Genomic DNA, 22,415 nt, shown 5'->3' on the forward strand with positions numbered 1-22,415 from the left:
AGCATCTAATATGTTTTATCAATTTATCTGTTTTTATGGTCTGTTTCCCCAACTACATCAAACTAGATGTAAGCTGATCTGTTTGATTCACTGCTGTAACCTCAGCTCCTAGAAGACTACCTGGCATACAGGACACATTCAATAAATACTTATTGAATAACACTGAGTTATAAAGAGGCTTCACTAAATAGTATGAGCCCAATTTTTAAAAAACTAAGATGTACATATGTATTATAAAGAGTATACATATAAATATATATCTATACCCACAGAGAAAACACTGTAAAGAAACAGTATAATTTTTACTGTTAATCTTTTGACATGAACTTGTTTATCTCCTCTTTACAACTTAGTGATCCTCAATATCTGTAGAAAAGGCATAATGCTGCTGAACTTCCTGTGGACACCTGATCAATGCTATACTGTTTCACACAATTTCAAATCAAGAACTCAAGTACCCTTTGGTATCAGATTTAAGACTATTTAAGAAACCTTTAGACCTAACCGATATTAAAAGTATTTATCTCAGCAGGCAGTTGAGACTATTTGATTTCTTTCCCCTTCTGCTTAATTAGATTTTCCTCATATATTATAACAAAGACATAATTTTTACCAGAAAAAGATGAATAAAACTGATGCTACCAAAGGATACTATGAAAGATGTCAGAAGTTACATTTCTTGAAATAACTCTTCTGGTTGCATGCCAGATAGGATTCAAGATGGGCAAAGAGAAGTACAGTGTTTGCCGTGGGAATACAGTGGGAATCCCTAACAGGCATAGCAGAATAGAGGAAGAGGAGGAACAAAGCAGTATCTGAGGCCCAGAGTCGGGGGATTCCCTGTTTTGCAGGAGAGGGTAATTGGTGGAGCCTTTCTGCCTAGACCTATCACCTGGGCGATCCTACAAGGAGGATCTTGCACTCACAGAAAGTGAGGAGTAATCCCCCCAAAACTAGGGGCTCTGACTTCAAAAGAGGAACCTGCAAGGTTTTCTCCCTGACTCCTCAGAGCAGGGATTGTGGCAGGGAGGTGCTATCTTGAGATTGGAGAGCTCACAAGGGGCCTTTCTTTGGAGGGGACCAGGAGACATTCCTGCAGGTCAGATTGGGCCCCACAGGTACTATGAGCTTACTCTAAGCTGTGAATCACCTAGTTCAGTCTGGCACAGTGAAGATCTCATACCAGCTAACTCTAATATCCACCATCCCTAACTGTTGCCAGAGGTGCTCCACCACAACCATCTTAGGTGTCACTCTGGACTTTTGCACTACCCACAAATAGTGACCAGGAGTCCCTGGTCCCACACAGCACAGACTTCTGCAGCTCACCCCACCAAGCCCCAGAGGCACATCTCCGGACATAAATCCTTCAATTTAAAAAAGCCATCCTCCAGAAGTGATCGAAAAAAAGAGATCCCACAGAGCTGCAAAAATTGATGGAAACACAAGATGAACACGGAAGGTAGTATAACTTCCAAAAAGGAACACAATAATGCATTAATATTGGGTTGTGAAGAAACAGATTGATGAAATAGGTGAAAAATAATTCAAAAGAATGATTGTAAGGTTACAGAGAAACAATTAAATGAAATTAGGAAATCAATTCATGACATGAACAAAAAATTCAGCATAGAGATACTAAAAAAGAACCAAACAGATACATTAGAAATTAAGTAATCAATGTCAAATAAAAAAAATACTGTGGAGAGGCTTAATAACAGACTTGATGAAGCAGAAGATAGAATATCCAACCCAGAAAACAGATCTTTTGAAATAAACAAAAAAAATTGCAAAGAATGAAAACAGTGTTAGGGATTCAGGGGATATCATCAAAAGCCAAAGGAAGTGAGTCTTAGGAGGTCTTTAAGGTACCGAAAAAAAGAATGGCTCACAAAATCTATTTAATAAAATAACAACAGAAAATTTCCCCAATTAAAAGAAAGATTATGGATTTCCAAAAACAGAACCCAAAATAAGTATAATCAGCAGAAAAGCACCTACACCATGAAACACAATAGTCAAACTTTCAAACAGAATATACTAAAAATCTGCAAGAGAAAAATGGCAGATCAACTTTAAAGAAATACTAATTAGACTGCATATTTTTTCAACACAACAAAGGGAAGAAAGAAGAGATACAGTCCTAGTCCCAAGAGTATTTTGCCAAACCCAGTACACTTTATCCAGCAAAACTCTCATTCATAAATGAAGGTGAAATATAGACCGGTCAAGACAGGCAAAACTGGAAAGAATTTGTCAACATCCAGCAAACTTAACAAATGACACTTAAGGATGTACCAAATACAAAAACAGAGAAAGACTATCAGCATCATGACAGAACATGAAGGCAGAAAATTTCTTGGTAGAAGAAAAAAGAAGACTCAAAAGAAGTACCAGGAATATTTATAGAAAAATGGCAGGATCGGGGCCGGCACTGTGGCGTAGAGGGTAAAGCTGCTGCCTGCAGTGCCGGCATCCCATATGGGCACCGGTTCAAGTCCCAGCTGCTCCACTTCCCATCCAGCTCTCTGCTATGGCCTGGGAATGCAGCAGAAGACTGCCCCAAGTCCTTGGTCCCCTGCACCCATGTGGAAGACCTGGAAGAAGCTTCTGGCTCATTGCTTCTCATCAGCCTAGCTCCAGCTGATGCGGCCAATTGGGGAATGACCAGTGGATGGAAAACCTCTCTTTCTCTCTGCCTCTCTTTCTCTCTCTGTGTAACTTTTTCAAATAAATAAATAAATCCTTAAAAAAAAAAAAAAGGAAAGAAAATGGCAGGATCAAGTCATTGCTTATCAATAACTCTGCAGAACAATGAAAGACAAAAAATGTCACTATGTAATGATTGAAAGATCAATTCAACAAGAAGATATGACTATGATAAAGCAAATATCAATGGATCTAAAGGGAGACATAAGCTCCAATACAACAATAATGGGAGACTTCAACACCCCTCTTTCATAAATGGACAGATCAACTGCGGGGGGGGGGGGGGGGGGGATGGGGACAGAGCTAATCTATACTATAGAACAAATGTACCTAAAAGGTATCTACAGAACACTCTATCTCAAAGCTGAAAAATACAAGTCTATTCATCAGGGCATGGAACATCCTCTAGGATAGATCATGTATTAGGTGATAAAACAAGTCTCAAGAAATTCGAAAAAACTGAAATCATATCATGTATTTTTTCTGAACACAATGGAATGATGCTAGAAATTAAAAGCAAAAAGAACCTAGAAAATATATAAATACATGGATACTGAACAATGTGATCCTGAATAAACAGTGGATCATAGAAGTCAAAAGGGAAATCCAAGTATTCCTTGAAATGAATGAAAATGAAAATACAACATATCAAAACATAGGAAACAGCAAAAGCAGTGTTGAGAGGAAAGTTTGTACCAAAAAGTGCCTACATCTAAAAATTGGAAAGGTGTAAAGTAAATGAACAATGCATAACTAGGTTCTAGAATGATAAGAACAAACAAGCCAATGATTACAAGGAAAAAATTATAGAGAAGAAAAAAACAAGATAGAAATAAAACAGATACGTGATATGAGACGGTTTTTTGAAAAAATAAACAAAATTGATAAACCATTAGCCCAACTGATCAAGAAAAAAGGGGAGAAGACCCAAATTAACAAAATCATGGATGAAAAGGGAGGTGTTACATCTGACACCACAAATATACAAAGAATCATCGGGAATTATTACAAACAGCTATATGTGAACAAACTGGAAAACGTTGAAGAAATGGAAACATTTTTGGACTCATACAGTTTATTAAAATTGGGGCAATACAAAGGCACAGAAAACATGAATAGACCAATAACTAAGACTGAGATCCAGTCAGAGAAACAAAAGAAAAACCCACAATCTGATGTCTTCACTGCTGAATTCTACCACATTTTAAAGGGAAAACTATCACAAATTTTCTCAAACTATTCAAAATACTTTAAAGGGAGGAAATCCTTCCAAACTCATTCTATGAGGGTAGCAATACCTTAATTCCAAAACCAAAGATACAACAAAAAACACAATTATAGACCAATATCTCATATGAACATAGATAGAAAAGTCCTCAACAAAATTAGCAAATCAAATACAATGCATCAAAAAAATCATCCACCCTGACCAAATGGGATTTAACACAGGGATGCAGGGATGGTTCAACATACACAAGTCAATAAACATAATACATATCAACAAAATGAAGGATAAAAAATATGATTATCTCAATAGATGCAGAGAAAACATTTGATAACATAACTTCCATTCTGGTTTTTCTTTGTTTAAAGATGTAGTTATTTGAAATCAAGAGTTACAGAGAGAAAGAGGGAGAGATCTTTCATGATCCTCCATCTACTGGTTCATTCTCCAAATGGCCCCAACAGTCTGGTCTGGGCAAACCAAAGGCAGGAGCCAAGAGTTTCATTTGTATCTCCCACATGGATGCAGGGGCCCAAGAGATTGGGCCATATTCTGCTGCTTTCCCAGGGAGCCAGGTTGGAAGTAGAGCAACCAGGACTGGAATTGGTACCCATTTGCACTGCCAGTATCTCAGTTGGCAGCTTAACCCACTATGCCAGGACATTGGCCCCACAACATCCTTTTATGACAAACAAAACAAACAAACAAAAAAACCTTGAAAAAATTGGGTCTACAAGGAATGTATCTCAACACGAGGTAATATGTGAATATGTTGAATGGGAAAAATCCGGAAGCATCTGCACTAAGATCCAGAACCAAAGATGCCCATTCTCATCAGTATTATTCAGTATAGTTCTGGAAGTCAGACTAAAGTCAGAGCCATTAGGAAAGAAAAAGAGATACAAATTAGAAATGAGGAAGTCAAATTATCCCTGTATAATACTTGCTGACATGATTCTTTATATAGGGAAACGAGAAGGACTCCATTAAGAGACTATTATAACCTGGAGAATTTGACAAAGTTATGATACAAAATCAACACAAAAAAATCAATGCAATTCTTACATATCAACAATGTTCTGGCTGGGAAAGAAATTCTAAGATCATTCTCATTTACAATAGCTAATATTTAAATGCCCTGGGATAAATTTAACCAAGGATGTGAAAGATCTCTACAATGAAAACTTACAAAATATTAATGAAAAAAAAAAATAGAAGACATAAAAAATGGAAAAATCTTCTAGGTTCATAGATTTAAGAATTAATATCATCAAATGTCCATATTAACCAAAGCAATTTAGAGATTCAAAGCAATCCTAATGCAAATTCCAAGCAAGCACATTTTTCACAGAACTAGCAAAAACAATCCTAAAATTCATGTGGCAACACAAAAGATCTCAAACGCCAAAAAAAATCTTAAAACAATAAAAACAAAAATGGAGGCATCACAATACCAGAATTCAAGACATACTACAGGGCTGCTGTAATCAAAATACCCTGGCACAGGCACAGAAGTAGAAATGTATAACAATGAAACAGAATAGAAACCTCAGAAATTAACCCATATCTATAACCAACTAATCTTTGGTAAATAAGTAAAAATCATACCCTTTAGAGTAGATAGTCTCTTAAACAAATGGTGTTGGGAAAATTGGATTTGAAACAGGACTCTTACAGCCTATACAAAAACCGACTGAAAATGGATCAAAGATGCACACCTAAGACTTGAAACCATCAAATGATTACAGGAAAACATTTCAACACATTGACCTAGGCAAACATTTCTTAGATAAAACCCAGAAAGCACAGGAAATAAAAGCAAAAATGGACAAATGCCATTTCAAAAAGCTAAGAAACCTCTGCAAAGGAAACAAAGTCAAGAAACAACCAATAGGATGGGAGAAAATATCTGTAAACTATGCAATGGATACAGGGTTAATACCCAGAATATAAAGAGCTCAAGAAACTCAACAACAAAACAAACAATGCAATTAAGAAATGGACAAAAAAAAAAAGGAAATGGGCAAAGGATATGAACAGTCATTTTTAAGGGAAGAAATACAAATTTCTTCATGTGTCTTCATGAAAAATACTCAGGATCACTCGCTATCAGGGAAATGAAAATAAAACCACTATGAGATATCACCTCACTCCTGCTAGAATGACTATTATTTGAAAATTAAAAAATAAATGCTAGTGAAGTTGTTAAGAAAAAGGTACCCTAGTATACTGCTCGTAGAAATGCAAACAGGTACACCCATTATGCAAAACAGTACACAGATTCCTTGGAAAACTAAAAATAGATCTACCAGATGAACTAGCTATCCCACTCCTGGGAATATATCCAAAGAAAATGAAAATGGTCTATGAAAGAAGTACCTGCACTCCTATGTTTATAACAGCTCAATTCACAATAGCAAAAGATATGGGATTAACCTAAGATGTGCAACAACTTGATGAGAGAACAAAAAAAACATGGTATATACACATGATGGAATATTACTCAGCCACAAAAAATGAAATCCTGCCATTTTAAACAAAATGAATGCAACTGGAGATAATTACACTGTGTAATAAGCCAGACCTAGAAAGACAAATGCCACATTTTATCGTATTTGTGAAAATTAATTAATGCTGTATAATTGTTCAGACCTGGTTAATGCCACTCTTAGGATCATTGGTTACTACCCCCACCCTGTCTTTTATGACCTTGTCTAAATATGATCAGAGTCGGCGAACTTGGAAGGCTTCCATAGCCTTGGCAACTCATGACGACAGCCTAGGGTGGTTACTGGTGCCATAAACTAGAGTGTCAATTTGTTGGGTCAACAACAGGAGTCACTGTGCACTAGCTCCTCATGTGGGATCTCTGTCCTTAATGTGCTGTACATTGTGATTTGATGCTATAACTAGTACTCAAACAGTATGTTTCACTTTGTGTTTCTATGTGGGTGCAAACTGTTGAAATCTTTACTTAATATATACTGAGTTGATCTATATATGAAGAGAGTTGAAAATGAATCTGGATGTGAATGGAGGGGGAGAGGGAGCGGGAGAGGGGAGGGTTGCGGGTGGGAGGGAGGTTGTGGGAGGGGGAAGCCATTGTAATCCATAAGCTGTACATTGGAAATTTATATTCATTAAATAAAAGTAAAAAAAAAAAAAGATTAAAAAAAAAGAAAATGAATCATGATGTTGATTGGAAGGGGAGAGGGAGCGGGAAAGGGGAGGGTTGTGGGTGGGAGGGAAGTTTTGGGAGGGGGGAAGCCATTGTAACCCATAAGCTGTACTTTGGAAATTTATATTCATTAAATGAAAGTTTAATTAAAAAAAATATATATATATATAAATATTATACAGATGTCATTTTGTTTGGTTATAAATATTGCTTTACTGAATCATACTAGGTAAATGACAATAAGCCCATCTGTCCCCACATATAATCACTGATTTCAAGAAAAATATAGTATGTAAGTGTATTTATATAATGTGTACATTTGAAGTGAATGTGGCAAAATGTTAAAGTTGTAAAGTACATAAAAAATAACCATCATTTTGTATTATGCAAATTTTTTACTTTAAAACACTCACACACATAGCTTAACCCAACATAAGTCTTACTTTTCAGCAGTGTTTTTAAGACCTGATAATTCCTCTTCTAGAGCCCTTAGCTCATTCTCCTTGATTCTCAGCTCATCTTGAACATCCTTGAGTTCTTTGAACTTCATTAAAATGGAAGCTGCCTGGGATCGAGCACCTGATAAAGACAAATTCAAATAGGCCTTTGATATTAACTTGCTACAGTATTTATTCAACAAAAAAATCTCATTACAGAATGACTCTGGGAAAGATTCAACAGCTTTTTAAAATACATGTATTTGAAAGAGACAGAGACGGAGAGAAAACTGGCATCTTCCACCTTCTGGTTCATTCATCAATGCTCACAGCAGCCAAGCCAGGGCAAGGATCAAGTCAGGAGCCCAGAACTCTATACAGGTCTTCTACATAGACGGCAGGAACTCAACAGAACAATCATCTGCTGCCTGCCAAGATGCACATTTGCAGGAAGCTGGAATTGGAAGTGGAGCCAGGACTTGAACCCAGGCACTCTGATATGGGATGTAGGCATTCCAATCAGCCTCTTAACTTCTACACCAAATGCTTGCTCCAAAAGCTTGATTTAGTGAGCTTATGAAGCTTCCAAATTCATTGTATCATTTGAACCTTAGGGCATACATAATTAGCAACAGTTTTAAGTAGATGTGGTAGATTATTCAGAATAACTACTGCCTTGTTTCCTGGGCCCTTCCCTCTGTGGAGTATTTTTTGTCTCAGTGATACTGGGCTTGGTCATATGATTTACTCTGGCCAATGAAATGGAAAATGTGTTTCTTCTAAAGTTAAGTTTTAAGAAGCAGTACATAATTCACTATTTGCCTTCCCTTTGCCATGAAACAGGATGTTAAAGAGCCTATTTCTCCTTTAGAAAATGAGCAACTAATGTGCAGTATCATAATTATGGAATAAACTTGTGTTCTAAGCTAAGATTTGGGGGTTGTTTTATAGCACATCATACCTTAGCCCGAATTGATACAGCACAGTAAGCAGATTAAGCTGATTTCACATTATAAGCAACTATAATCAGCTAGCAGCAATAGGCTTAACTAACTAGTGTGTTGACAAGGAAGCTGTAGGTTAGATGGGAGATTTGTCAACTTCAGTTATCTATGCTATTATAAGCATTTTGTTAATAAGGATTTGCTTATATGTCACACTTTAAGTAGAAACTTTTAAAGCATCCAAATCAATGAACTCTAAAAAGTGTCTTCTTTTTCAGATACTTTAAAATATTTTGTTTCTTGTTATTTATAGATGTAGTCATTTCACAGTGTACTGAGTAATCTGACATTTGACCATGAGAATTCATTTAATAAGTTATTATTGTCTTGACCTAGAAAGACAAGAAGTCACTTGTCATCTCAAAAGGCTTTACATAGTCTGCTGACCTAAGAAGTACAAACTCAGAAATTGAACGCCCTGGATTCAAGTTTTGAGCTGTACCACTTATCAAGTTATTTAATTTCTCCATAACTTCCACTACCCTACTTTGGAGATGAAAATAACATGTACCTCACAATTGTTATTAACAAGTAAAGGAGTTCATTATTTAAAGTCCACAGAATATAGCTAAATTTATGGAACAAATGTTGTATTACCTGCATTATCTAATTACCCATTAACAATTTATAGTTATTGAGCACATGAAATATAACTCACGCAAGTGAGTAAATTTCCTAAAATTTAATATAGTTTAATTTAATTAACTGAATTCAATGTGAAGGGCCACATGTGACTACCTCATTGGACAAGGCAGTATTAGAATACAGTCAGGTACATGGTTAAATGAATTTCAGGGTTTGAATCACTTGACATGGATCTGCAAACTCCATGTGGCAAATATTAGAAGAATATCGGGGCCAGCGCAGTGGCGTAGTGGGTAAAAGCCACCGCCTGCAGTGCCAGCATCCCATATGGGCACCGGTTTGAATCCCAGCTGCTCCACTTCCGATCCAGCTCTCTGTTATGGCCTGGGAAAGCAGGAGAAGATGGCTTAAGTCCTGGGGCCCCTCCAATGTGTGAGACCCGGAAGAAGTTTCTGGCTTCAGCAGCTCCAGCCATTGTGACCAACTGGGGAATGAACTAGCAAATGGGAGACCTCTCTCGCTCTCTTTCTCTCTGCCTCTCCTTCTCTCTGTGTGTAACTCTATCAGAAAATAAATAAATCTTTAAAAAAAAAAAAGAAGAATGTAATCACTAAGAATTGCTTTCTTATGGCATTCAGGCACCACCTCAATACCAGATTTAATTTTTTGTTTTACTTTGGATACAAGCAGTACTATCACTGGCGTATGTACAAGTTAAACATGTTAACCTTCCCGAAGAAGTATATTCCTGAAAAATAGTCATGTCAAAAATATATATTTAAAAGACTTCATTTCCCAGTGATTAAAATATCCTGATTGAGCATAAAACTAAAATAAACAAGAACAGATCTGAAATGAATAAAAGCAGCTACAGGACTTGATAAGCTGATTCTGAGCTCCTTGAGAGTTATACCATTGCATAAGCTTTCAGTATTATTATGTACCTGTCACATGGTATGTACTTAAAAGCTAAAATTAATTCTTATACTTACATGAAAGTTTTGGAAATAAGTATCTGATCCTAGGTACAATACCACCTGGACAGTCGTATTGGTTCTAATGAAAGACTAGCAATAAAACTTTCAATTACATCATCCAAACCGACTATTCCCTACTTATTTACTACACAGAACTGTGAAGACAAAACAATATAAAACTTACCTCCACTCAATGTCCCATGAGGATCAAATACATCACCTCCTAGAGTTACAGTTCTAGTCATTATCCTTTTATCAAAGGCCACTTTTTTGGCATTATCCATATTATCGCAAACAAATGTCGTTCCAAAGACAAATTCCATTGCTTTCTGAAGTTCTGGTTTGTACTCAACCAGGGAAAGAGCCACATGAACGTTGTTAGGGCCAACCTACGGGAAAATAAGATAGGCTTCAGTACATATAACCTCCTTTCCTTATTAGTCCTTTCTGCAGAATTTAAAATTTTCAAAAAAGAAAACTTTCAGGTTTAAACACTGAAAGATCAGTTTCTAAGTAAAAGATTTACTTAAAATACAAAGCATTAGGGGACTTTCTACTAAGAATGAGCCAAAAACAATTCTCTAAATCCAAAATGGACTATATGGACATAATCTTCTTAAAGAAAGTGTAGTAATTTCCAAATGTACACAATTATATTGAATATTTTATTTTAATTATTAGGAATTTAATTGTTCAACAATGAATACTTTTTCTTTCTAAACATGTTAGAAGCAACCAGTTACGAGATATCAAAACATGAAAATAACTGAGAGGAAAAAATAAAAATTCCCTTCATCTTCTTTTTTGATTCAACTGCCTCTTCTTAACGTTTTTTTATGCCTTCCTCTGTTCATATTTTTAGAGAAACTATGCATCCCTTAAGTTGCTTAGTAACAGCAACAGAAATCCCAACAAAGGTAAATACATATAACATATGCTCAGCATTGTTATTTTACACAGCAGTTACCATTAAACAGGTCTGGTTACCAATACAAGCAGAAGTATTTCTGCTGTTACAACTGGAGCATCTCTAACCCAAAACTCTGAAATGCTCCACCATCTGAAACTTTTTGAGCACTGACATGCCACAAGTTGAAAATTACACAGAATAAAACACTTATCTAGTTCACAAAATTATTAAAAAATATTATACACAATTACCTTCATGTTATGTATCTGTCATATATGAAGCCTAAATTAATTTCAAGTTTACACTTGGATTTCCTCCTCAAGATAGTTCATAATGCATATGCAAATATTCCCAAATCCAAAATGTAACAGAACTCAAAACACTTCTGATTCCAAGCATTTCAATTTACCTTCTAACACTGAGCCTTGACCGATGGCTAAATTAAATTCTTGAGTCTTCTTGACCCAAACTTAATTTTTCAAGTAAAAGAAGTATCAATCAAAAACACTCATTCTGATTACTTTGCTTTCATCCTCTCTGTTCTAATGGTATACTTTGCAATATAACTGTATTTGAAACCATTTTTATTAAAAGCTTCTCAATTTCAGTAAGAACAGTGGCTATCCAACTTGGTATCTTAATTACAAATGTTATTTAGAGGTTTCATAGAACTGTCTTTTCAACTCAAGCAATTGAAGAAGTACTTGGTCAGTAACAAACTGATACTGCTGCTGAATGTTACAATTAGCTTCATGGTTTTACCCAGTATTACACAATCATGATAGCTCTCTAAATATCTTTCCTTATTAGCAAGTATACTACTTTAGATTCACTGCAGCAGTTGGCTGGAATCCCAATCATCTGCTATGTACTGTCCATAGGCTCTACAACAATCTTAGGAACCCTCAGAAAACATCTCTGTAATACTAATGGATGCAATGCAGATGATTTAAATGTGCATGGCACAAAAAAACTAAATAAATTCTGGGTATTTATCTTTAGTGGCAATTCTATTCAGAAATCAGAAATGAATATTTTTGTTTTTGCCTGGGAAAGCAGAAGATGGCCCAAGTTCTTGCATAGGGAAACCTGGAGAAATCTCCTGGCTCCTAGCTTCGGATCAGCTCAGCTCCGGCCATTGTGGCCAATTGGGGAGTAAACCAAAGGATGGAAGACCTCTCTATCTCATTCTCTCTGCCTCCCCTTCTCTCTATGTAACTCTCTCAAATAAATTAATAAACCTTTAAAAAAAAACTATTTCAAATAATTCAAAAAATAAGAATATAGATTACGCATTTTGCCATATTCATTTCATATGTATATATATAAATACACATACATATTATTTTTACTTTTATTATTTGAAAGGCAGAGAGACATATGGAGAAAGATCTTCCACGCACTAGCTCACTCCCCAAATACCCGCAGGGCCAGGCCAAAGCTAGGAGCTCACTCCATGTCTTCCATGTGGGTGGCAGAGACCCAGTTACTTGAACAATCATCTGCTGCTCTCCCAGAATGCATCTTAGCAGGAAGCTGGACTGGATGTGGAATGCTAGCATTCAAACTAGGTACTCAGATATGGCACGAGGTGTCTTAACGGCTGTGTCAAACACATGTCCCCCACTTCTACTAATTTTTTTGAAAGCAGAGGTGGGTATTTTAATATCATATAAAAGGGACTATCACCTGATAGTCATGTGACTTAAAACTTGAAAGACACGGGGCCAGCACTGTGGTGCAGTGGGTAAAGCCATTGCCTACAGTGCCAGCAACATATGAGCACTGGTTTGAGTCCTGGCTGCTCCACTTCCCATCCTGCTCGCTGCTATGGCCTGGGAAAGCAGTAGAAGATGGCCCAAGTCCTTGGGCCCCTACATGCACATGGGAGACCTGGAAGAAGCTCCTGGCTCCACGCTTCAGATCAGTTCAGCTCGGGTGTTGCGGCCACTTGGGGAATGAACCAGTGGATGGAAGATCTCCCTCTTTCTGCCTCTGCCTCTCTGTAACTCTGCCTTTCAAATAAACAAATCTTTTAAAAAAATTTAAAAGACATTGTAATACTATTCTTTGGGAGGCCTAGTCTTCCAATATTTTTATTGTTGTCTAATTGCACATGGGTGAACTACTGTTTTGTATGTTAATTTTTTAAAGACTGGTAACAGGAAATTTTGTGATTCTGTATATGATTATGTCCTCCTCAAATTAACAACTTCTTACAACTACAAAAAGAATAAATAAGACTTACAAGATTCTGAGCAACCTTCAGAGTTTCTGGAGCAATGCATCTAGCTGAAATTTTATTGAGTGGAATTATAGTGTATCGACGCTTCAATTCTCCTTTTTCTAGTAGCTTTTTTCCAGTAACCTAAAACACACATTTAAAACTAAAATTTAGTGACAGAAAATATTGAAATGGAAAGAGTGAAAGTTTAGGAATCTGTAACTGAACAACTGTTTATGCCTTCTATCTTAGACAAGCAAAAATTTAAGATTATGGGATGTTCCTCAATCAACTAAGGCGCTTGGAATATTTGATAAGTAACAAATCAACACAGATTTATTACACTATGGATGAACCTAGAGAATACAATGCTAAGTGATGTAAGCCGCACACTTAATATGCAATACATTAAAAGAAAAAAAAAACACTGATTATCAAAATAAAACAAAGAGTAGAACAATAGTTTATCAGGGTGGAGAGGGGAGGAAATGCATAGAAGTCAGTCACAGATCAAATGGCAGTTAGGCAGGATGAAATCTAAAGATGTAATATACAGCATGAGGACTATAGTTAATGATAACGTATACTGAAAATTTGCTAATATATTTTAGAAGTTCTTGTTATATATACAAGAGGCATATATTTGTAAGGTTATCATCCTTGTATATCTGACTACAGGAATTTCACTATGTATAAGTATCAAACATCATGGTGTACACATTAAATGCACACAAAAAATTAAATATTAGGATGTAAATTTGACAATGACTATGTAGAATGTATATAAGAAATAGGAGCATCCTACAGAAGGATAAAAAGTTAGAATTTATAAAGTACAGCTAGGGGCCTGCGCTGTGGCACAGCAGGTTAACGCCCTGGCCTGAAGCGCCAGCATTCCATATGGGCACCAGTTCAAGACCTAGCTGCTCCATTTCCAATCCAGCTCTCTGCTATGGCCTGGGAAAGCAGTGGAAGATGGCCCAAGTCCTTGGGCCCCTGCACCCGCGTGGGAGACCTGAAGGCTCCTGACTGCTGGTTGCTGGCTTCAGATTGATGCAGCTCCGGCCGTTCCAGTCAATTGGGGAGTGAGCCATCGGATGGAATACCCCCCACCCCCCCGCCTCTCCTTTATGTAACTCTGACTTGCAAATAAATAAAAGGCCATGGAGGATGGTCCAATGCAGTGGAAGAAGTCTAGGTACTTGGACCACTGCCACCCTTGTGGGAGACCAGGATGGGGTTACCAGCTCCTGGCTTTGGCCTGGACTGGACCTAGCTATTGTAGTCTTTTGGAGAGCCAACCAGGGTATGGATGATCTCTCTTGTCTCTCCCTCTCGCTTTTCAAATAAACAAATAAATCTTTAAAAACCAGTCATTATGGGAGAATTAGATTTAATTCTTTGCTCCTGGATTGGCCCAGCACAGTCCGATACAGTTGTTGCAGGCATTTGAGGAGTGAACCGGAGGGTGAGGAAAGAGCTCTCTCACTCATTCTAGGTCTCTCTGCCTCTCAAATAAAATTTTTATTTTGTGATTAAAAAAGATTTATTTATTTGAAAGGCAGACCTAGAAAGAGAGAGAATCTACTGATCAATCTTCCATCTGATGGTTTACTCCCAAAATAGCCACAATGCCCGAGGCTGGACCAGGCCAAAACCAGGAGCCTGGAACTCCATCTGAATCTTGCCACATGGGTGGCAGAGATCCAAGTATTTGGGCCATTTTCTACTGCTTTCCCAGGCACATTAGCAGGGAGCTGAATTGGAAGTAGAGCAGCCTGGACTAGGGACTTGAACTGGTGCTCACATGGGAGGCCAGCTACACCATAGCACCAGCCCCCAAATGAATTTTTTTCATACAGATTAAAAATAAATTTAAAAAATTAAACAAAAATGAATAACATTTAAATATGAGGACTTTCATAACAGTATTTGTGGTAGCAATATTTCTTACGTTTTATGTTCCAATAAATACACACATTAACATGTTACAACAAAAAAGTCATTAACTGAATAGTTTTACCCTATGGAAATAAGTGACCTTAGGAGAATCTGAAAACAAAAAAAAGTATCCATTATATACATTATTTTCCATTTCTATTACTCAGAAATTTTAGATTTTCTTTAGCTAAAACCAATTTACCTCTGTGTCTACCACAACATTGTAGAGTCGTTCTCCAGCCACCAATTCTAAAGCTGTTGTTGCAGAAGTATCTTTTACACTAATCAGAGAAGCTACAAGTCCTTTCACACAATTTCTATTCCAGTTCTTCTCTGGATCCCTAAGAAAAGTTGACAGAAATTAATTCTAAACAGGAAAATAGAAAAACACTAATTTACTAGTAAAGAGCTCCTTTGAACAGCACATTAAAAAGAAATGAAGGTAAAAATTATCACAAATTTTAACAGAAAATTTTCAAATGTCCCAAATGAATAACTAGCTGTTGCTTTTTAAATCAACCAAAAAGATCTTTCAGTGTGTTTTCAACCTAAGAAAAACAATTTTGATGTCCTAATCTCTATAATGCGTATCATTATTATAAATACTCCATAAAAATTCATGTAGCAAAACAAACTCTAATATATAGATATTTAACTGCAATGAATGACTTTAAAGACACTTTGAACTGAGATAAATTCCCCTCATTTTGGTTTTAATGTAAGATTACTGGCATTAGTAGTCACTAAATTTCACAAGAATTTCTCCTACCAACATCTTAAACATTTAAGTAAATGTTTAAGAAAAGCTGTACTAGGGAAGGAAAAAGAGCTTACAACGATTTCATATGAAAACACTGATGTCAAAAAGCTTTCAGCATGTCTTCTGATTAAAAAATGACATATTGGTTATTATGATATTAATATTCAAGGTTTAAATTTCTTACTTGTATGCAAATCGAAGATTGGGAAATCTGGCCAAGAGAGCTTCATAGGTTTCTTTCAGTCTACTGATATCTCGAGATACTTGCCTGTGCTTCTCCAAAAGACTTTCTTCTTTATTTTCTGAAGAATAAATCATAAGTAAATTCAGATATTCTACTGTTTTAAGGAAAACATTAGTAATCTCCATTTCCAAAGCATTCCTAGGACCAAAACATAAATTTCTCAAAGTGTTAAATGAAAAAGCATGCTTAATATTCAAATTTCTACCAAATGTCAAGTAGCCACTATTTCTAACAAGTAACACTTTTCATTCGAAGGAATAACACATAATTCAATGTTTAATGTAGTATTATTCAAATGACATTTCTAAGCTTTCAAGTAATTGAAATAGGAAATTCTCAACACCAAGCTATCAAAAATTCAAGGGTTATTTTGTGCATATTTTTGTGACTATATTTACAAATACTTCTTATCCTAACACCAATTCAGAGTAAAAATGTTTCTTCCTTGCTTATTATCTTTGTTGGTTGCTACACACAATCGCTACCTACTAATGATTTATAATGTCTTCAAACACAAACCTTCATAATTTAGCTTTTTCATTTCTGCTTCAAGTTTTTCTTTAAGTCTCTTTACAGCTTCAAAAGCCTCTTGATCCTTCCTGTAGCCACTATCCATCTTCTTAACTTCAGCTTGTTTATTTTTTAATTCCTGTTGGGCATGTTTCAACTTCATCTGAGCCTATGATGGAAACATGTAACTGATGATATGGGCAAATAGTGCTTATAATCGAATGGCCATAGATTAAGATAGGTTAATAGAGACCAGATTTAAAAATCTGTTTGCTCTCTTGGATTAATACTGCAACAGATGAATAATTTTTCACTATTTTCCAAAAATATTCAGTGTATAAACTAATATATAACTAATATAAACCACCAAATAATACACAATTAAAGTTCATATTTTTAATATTTATTAAACGACATTAACAAAGTTGGGAAATTATTTGAAAAGAATAACTGTAAGGAGCTGGTTAAATTAAAAACAATGGAGAGCTACAAATCAAAACTCTAGTAGCTCTTTCTACTTAGGAGTTCATATTTGTATTTGTGAATGACCACTAATCAGTGAAAGAGCAATTAAAAGTAAGCTTATACAGCAAAAGGGAAGCTAATGTTTAAGTTTATACAATTGAATTGACTCTGCTTAAAACCATAAACTTTTTAAGATTTATTTATTTGAAAAGCAGAGATAGAGAAAAGGGGGAGAGAGGAAGAGAGAGAAGGACAGAGAAAGACAGAGAGAGAGAGAGAGAGAGAGAGATCTCCCATCTGCTGGTTCACTACCCATAAATGACCACAAAGACTTTGGCTGGACAGGTAGAAGCCAGGAACCAGGAGCTTCTTTCGACTCTCCTATATGGGTGGCAGGGACCCAAACCCTTGAGCCATCTTCTACTTCTTTCCCAGGTGCATCAGCACAGAGCTGGATCAGAAGTGGAGCAGTTGGGACTCAAACCACCACCTATATAGGATGCCGGCATTGCAGGCAGCTAGCCTGTGAACTGGTATTTTAAGACCTAGATGAAGCTATCCTCACCTTAAAACTGAATGATAGATCTTTCACAGTTCCCTTAAAATTAACAGAAAAACGAAGAATTCCTTAAAATTTCTCTACTATTGAGTTCTTACAAATTTTTAAGAGTATCATCTCTGTAATCTCTGAAACAAAGCACTTACCTGCACATTGAATTAAGGTAATTTATGTCTTAAAACATTTTGACAAATTACTATCATCAAGATTTCTCTATCAACATATCTGCATTTGTTGTATTAGGTACTACAGAATGACAAAATTAACAGTGTCCTTTACATTAAACTGATTATTTCCAACATCGTGTAACTGCCAAAAAACAACACGGAAATTAGCCTTTTATAAAAAAAAAAAAAAGCAATCATATAGCACTTAATGTCTCCATTTACCTGTTTGGCTTCTGTCTGAGCTTTACTGATGTCATTTTTACAGGCCATCATCTGACCAGCAAGAGTTGCTTCTGCTCCGTCTTCATTACTGGAGAGGCCAGCGGAAACAGCATTGAAGTGCTGCTGTGCAGCAGCCAAAGCTTCGGCATCTTTATTGCTTGCTTCTTGAAGGGCATGCAGCCCGTCTGTTATTTTTTTAACCTCTTTTTCCTTCGCTGCTAAAGTTTTAGAATCCTTTAGGAAGAGTTTCAAATTGGGGAATATTTTTAGAAAAAATATCCATTTTCTTACACATATATACCCAAATATCATCAAAATGTTTTCAACAGCTCGAAGTAGGCAGAAGGAAAATAATTTAATCATCATAAGTTTGAATGCTGAATTCTCATTTTGAAATTCACTGTTTTTGAGACACTTTTGACTCTTACATATACTACCTAAAATATTTTCATTCCGTATGTGATAGGATATCACATAATGAGCTAAAAATCATTCCATATTAAAACAAACCACTTGAAGAAACTAAGAATAAGTGTCCAAATCTATAAAATTGAAATAGCTATCCTATACTAAATTTAAAAGTAGAGCTTTTAGGATTAAGAGCATATACATGAAAATATTTTATAAACTATTAAAGACCATAAAACTCAAGTATTAAAAAGCTGTAGAAAAATATTATTAATAATCCAGACTATATAAGATACCCGCACTGAAAAACAACAACAAAAATTTAGATAGCTTGTTTAAATGAAAATGACCAGAAATTTTGGGCCTCTTGAATATCAAGATTCATCAAATATTAGGTGCTTACTCTATTCCAAGTTCTCTTCTAAGACACTAAATATATGGACAAAGGCCCTGTCCCCAGGAACACTGTAATCTACCTAGGGTAGAGGACCATAGGGGAAATAAAGTGATGGGGATTACTATATTAAATAAGAAAGGAAGGCCTTCCTGAGATTACACTTGAGCAGAAACCTGAATGAAGGGAGAGGAACGACTATGCAAATAGCTGGGGAATAGCATACTTGATCCCTAAGGAGTGGGTGTTTGAGGAACTGTGATTGAAGCACAGTGAGGAAATGGTTAAGAGCGAGCCAGTGTTTTCATCATGAAGCACCTGGTAGGTCACAGCAACAACTTTGAAACTGTTGAAAGATTTTAAGCACTAGAGTGATGTGATCCAATTCATATTTTAGCGCCTATAAAGAACAGACTACAGAAGGGCAAGTGTAGATATAGGGCAAAGAATAAGGACTGGTGCAAAAGCCCTTAAGGAGGTGATGACTTGAATAAAAGTTACACTGATGAGGTGGTAAACAGTGACTGTGTCCTGGATTACTTCTAAATTCAAAAGAATTTACTGAAGGATTACACAACAAAGTTTGAGAGAAAAGGGAAAATCCACAAGGATTCCAGGGTTTTGAACCTAAACAATTAGGTGAATTAGGTAACATTTAATGACATGAGGAAAATTCAATAACACAAGTAGGTTTGGACACATAGGGAAAATTTATGCATTCTATGTTATGGTATTTTACACTTTGTTAGTCATTCAAGTAAAAATGTCAAATAAAGAGCTGGCCAAAACAATCTGGAGTTTACAGGACAATTCTCTAGGTGGCTTTTGTTTGACCCATTTATCTCCCTTTTATCAGCTGTGGATCTCAAAAGTAACTGGAATATGCTAGAAATGCAAGATCCTGAGATAGTGATAGAATGGCCTGATAGCTCATGCTCTGTTTCAGTCCCTCTACAGGAACAAGATGCCCTTTAATGTCTTGGCTCAGAGACTCACATCATCTATGAGCATAAAATCTGGGACACAGTGTTTTCTCAGTCTCCTCAGCTCTAGTTCAAGTGGTCACATTCAGTGCAGACTTGATCTACCTTTGACAGCTCTCCTGAGCCTTATGGGAATCTTGGGCTTCTACTGTTCCTTGATATCTACTGCTAAGTAGTAAATCTGCTTCACACTACTAGTTGTATGGGTGTATTCCATCTATTAGACACAGACAAATTAGTAACCAATGCAAAGTGAAACTGCTTTACAAACTGGAGAAGAGTAGATTCAATCTGACAGAACCATGGCTTATTGACAAAGCTGGAGGGACCCTATCCCCCAATCCCCAGGCTAAGGAAGAGATGTCAGTCTGGATGTTTTGTGCAGAAAGAGGCACAGTAAATGGCACATAGGTCACCTACTCATAGATATGAGAGCTGGCTGCATGGACTGAGGTAGAGATTTAGAAATAAGGAAATGGGAGAGTTCAGCACATGATCCCTTGGTTGCTGGGCTCTCATATAATTGCTCGTTCCTAAGGCCAAACGCCTTGGGAAGTGGCTATTCACATGGACCCTGAAGCATCTGAGAAGAAACCAACACACATAATGCAGGCCTTCACAGAAAGGGAGACTCACTATCTAAAGGAAAGAGATGGAGAAGGGCCAGAAATGTTTGCTCGATAAAGGGAAACAGCATATCCACATGACTGAATAGTGTGGTTGGTAATGAGGACAAGGTCTCCAGGGCCCCAACAGAAGACAGGGGCTGTATACTCCCACCAAAATGAGAGGAAAAACAAACAAAAACCCTGAGAGAATTCATACTTTTTTGGGGTCCTTGGATATTGGAGCTCACACGACAACACTTCCAGTTCTCCTCGGGGAAATGTTAAACTGGTAACAGAGGTCTGGGGATGAAGTCAGTGACCCATGGTGTTTATTTGTTGTAGGTAGGGCCCTATGGGATGTCATGGTGCCAGTACCACAGTTCTCACCATGAGTACCTTACAGCCATTGAAATTGGGGCTGTTTGTAGCATGGAACATCTCTACCTCATGAAGGATATGCTCTCTCACAGTTAAGAATTCAAGCCTTGCCAGTGGGCCTATCCACCCCTGCCTGGTATCTAAACCACCCAAGTTCCAAAGCAGTACTGAATGTTAACTGGAAAACAGGACATTACTTTGTTCATTCAAAATCTGTTAAGAGATAAAAATGTTACAGATCATGATAACCACCAGCTCAAATTGGCTGGTCAAAAAGGCCTTCAGGCCATGAAAATTAGTGCAGGTTAAATGCCAAAACCCATTTGGATAAGAAGCCAAAAAAGTATCCCAGAGAGAGTCAAACAAAAATTCCTGGCTCTGGTGGCACCTCACAGCTGGTAACTCTTGGGTACCTGATGCAGCATGTACTCCATCTGGGAGTTCTTTTGGCCCCGTAGTTGAGGCGTTCAACAGAACTGTCAACTTTGAATGGTACCCTATACAGCAGCAGGCCTTGCAAGTCATTCAGCAAGTCTTAGTAAAGGCACTGCTTTTAAAGCCTGCTACAGCCTGCTAGTCTAATAGAAAACAGGTGCCTTCAACCTGCATCCATACTGACCAGAGGCTACAGCAAGACAAAACTGCCACTGGGTACACCAGCTTCTCTGATTTGGGACTGTAAATTGCCTGAGGCAGCCACCAGAAAAAAACCTTTTCGAATGGTAAGTCTTTACTTGTTAATGAGCACAGGTGGAGACTAAACATCTTAAGTTCACAGCACCATATGTGACTGCAACAAACTGGACTATTTGTTCTTACAAGAGTGCTTAAAAAACCCCATCAATAAATTAGGGCAAGTTCAACACAGGCAGACCCAATGATGAAATGGAAATGGTGCATTCAAGGGGGCACAGTTGTAACCTCTGAGGAACTAGTAGGCTCTATAAACAAATAGCTGGCTTACCAGAAGGGACCAAGAGACACACAGGGAATGCATTGGCATTGTACCAATTCAGTCCAATCCTATCTGAAATTAGGGAACACTGAAGATCTTGGGAGGTGTGAAACCACCCTGTCAATATGCTTTTTTCTACAAGGATGTGGCAAAAAAAGGCCAAGAAACTAATTCCCAAGCTGTGGCCACAACCTAATGAAATGCTAAATGTGACGGCTCAAACTTTATATCTTGTCATAGACCACAGTGACCAGATGGTCCTGCCAGGAGTAAGAATTCCTAACCTCACAGTATACACTAACCCCATGGTATAAAATACAAGTCAGCTGCTTTCTGAGGTCCCTCAGCTGTGCTGTGAATAGGGCACATGCAAATAAGATTTCATCCAACCCAGGCAGTTTTTCCGAGCCTTGGGTGACCAGCTTGCAGTGAATCCTAGGCTTCTGTTGTCCCTAGACAACAACAACTAGACTCAGACAAGTTAGTAACCAATACACAATAAAACTAATTCAGAGTTCAGAGCAAGAGTTAAGACCAGTTATAGATTTGGAAGACATCAACATGTGGACAGT

The 22,415-nt window shown here is 37.0% G+C and overlaps 1 protein-coding gene across 2 annotated transcripts in view; it reads right to left on the minus strand.

Annotated features, from left to right (window-relative positions):
• The window catches only part of SMC2 (structural maintenance of chromosomes 2), a 76,656-nt gene that overhangs the window by 37,572 nt on the left and 16,669 nt on the right, over nucleotides 1-22,415 (minus strand). For both annotated transcript variants that reach the window (XM_062207840.1, XM_062207841.1), the window contains exons 10-16: nucleotides 18,118-18,351; nucleotides 16,714-16,873; nucleotides 16,135-16,252; nucleotides 15,393-15,531; nucleotides 13,274-13,393; nucleotides 10,300-10,504; nucleotides 7,556-7,691 (exon numbers count right to left, since the gene is read on the minus strand). In XM_062207840.1, the coding sequence (XP_062063824.1) occupies nucleotides 7,556-7,691; nucleotides 10,300-10,504; nucleotides 13,274-13,393; nucleotides 15,393-15,531; nucleotides 16,135-16,252; nucleotides 16,714-16,873; nucleotides 18,118-18,351 (1,112 nt within the window). The remainder of the gene's footprint in view (nucleotides 1-7,555; nucleotides 7,692-10,299; nucleotides 10,505-13,273; nucleotides 13,394-15,392; nucleotides 15,532-16,134; nucleotides 16,253-16,713; nucleotides 16,874-18,117; nucleotides 18,352-22,415) is intronic.

This window comes from Lepus europaeus, chromosome 12 (genome assembly GCF_033115175.1).
Source record: "Lepus europaeus isolate LE1 chromosome 12, mLepTim1.pri, whole genome shotgun sequence".
NCBI lineage: Eukaryota > Metazoa > Chordata > Mammalia > Lagomorpha > Leporidae > Lepus > Lepus europaeus.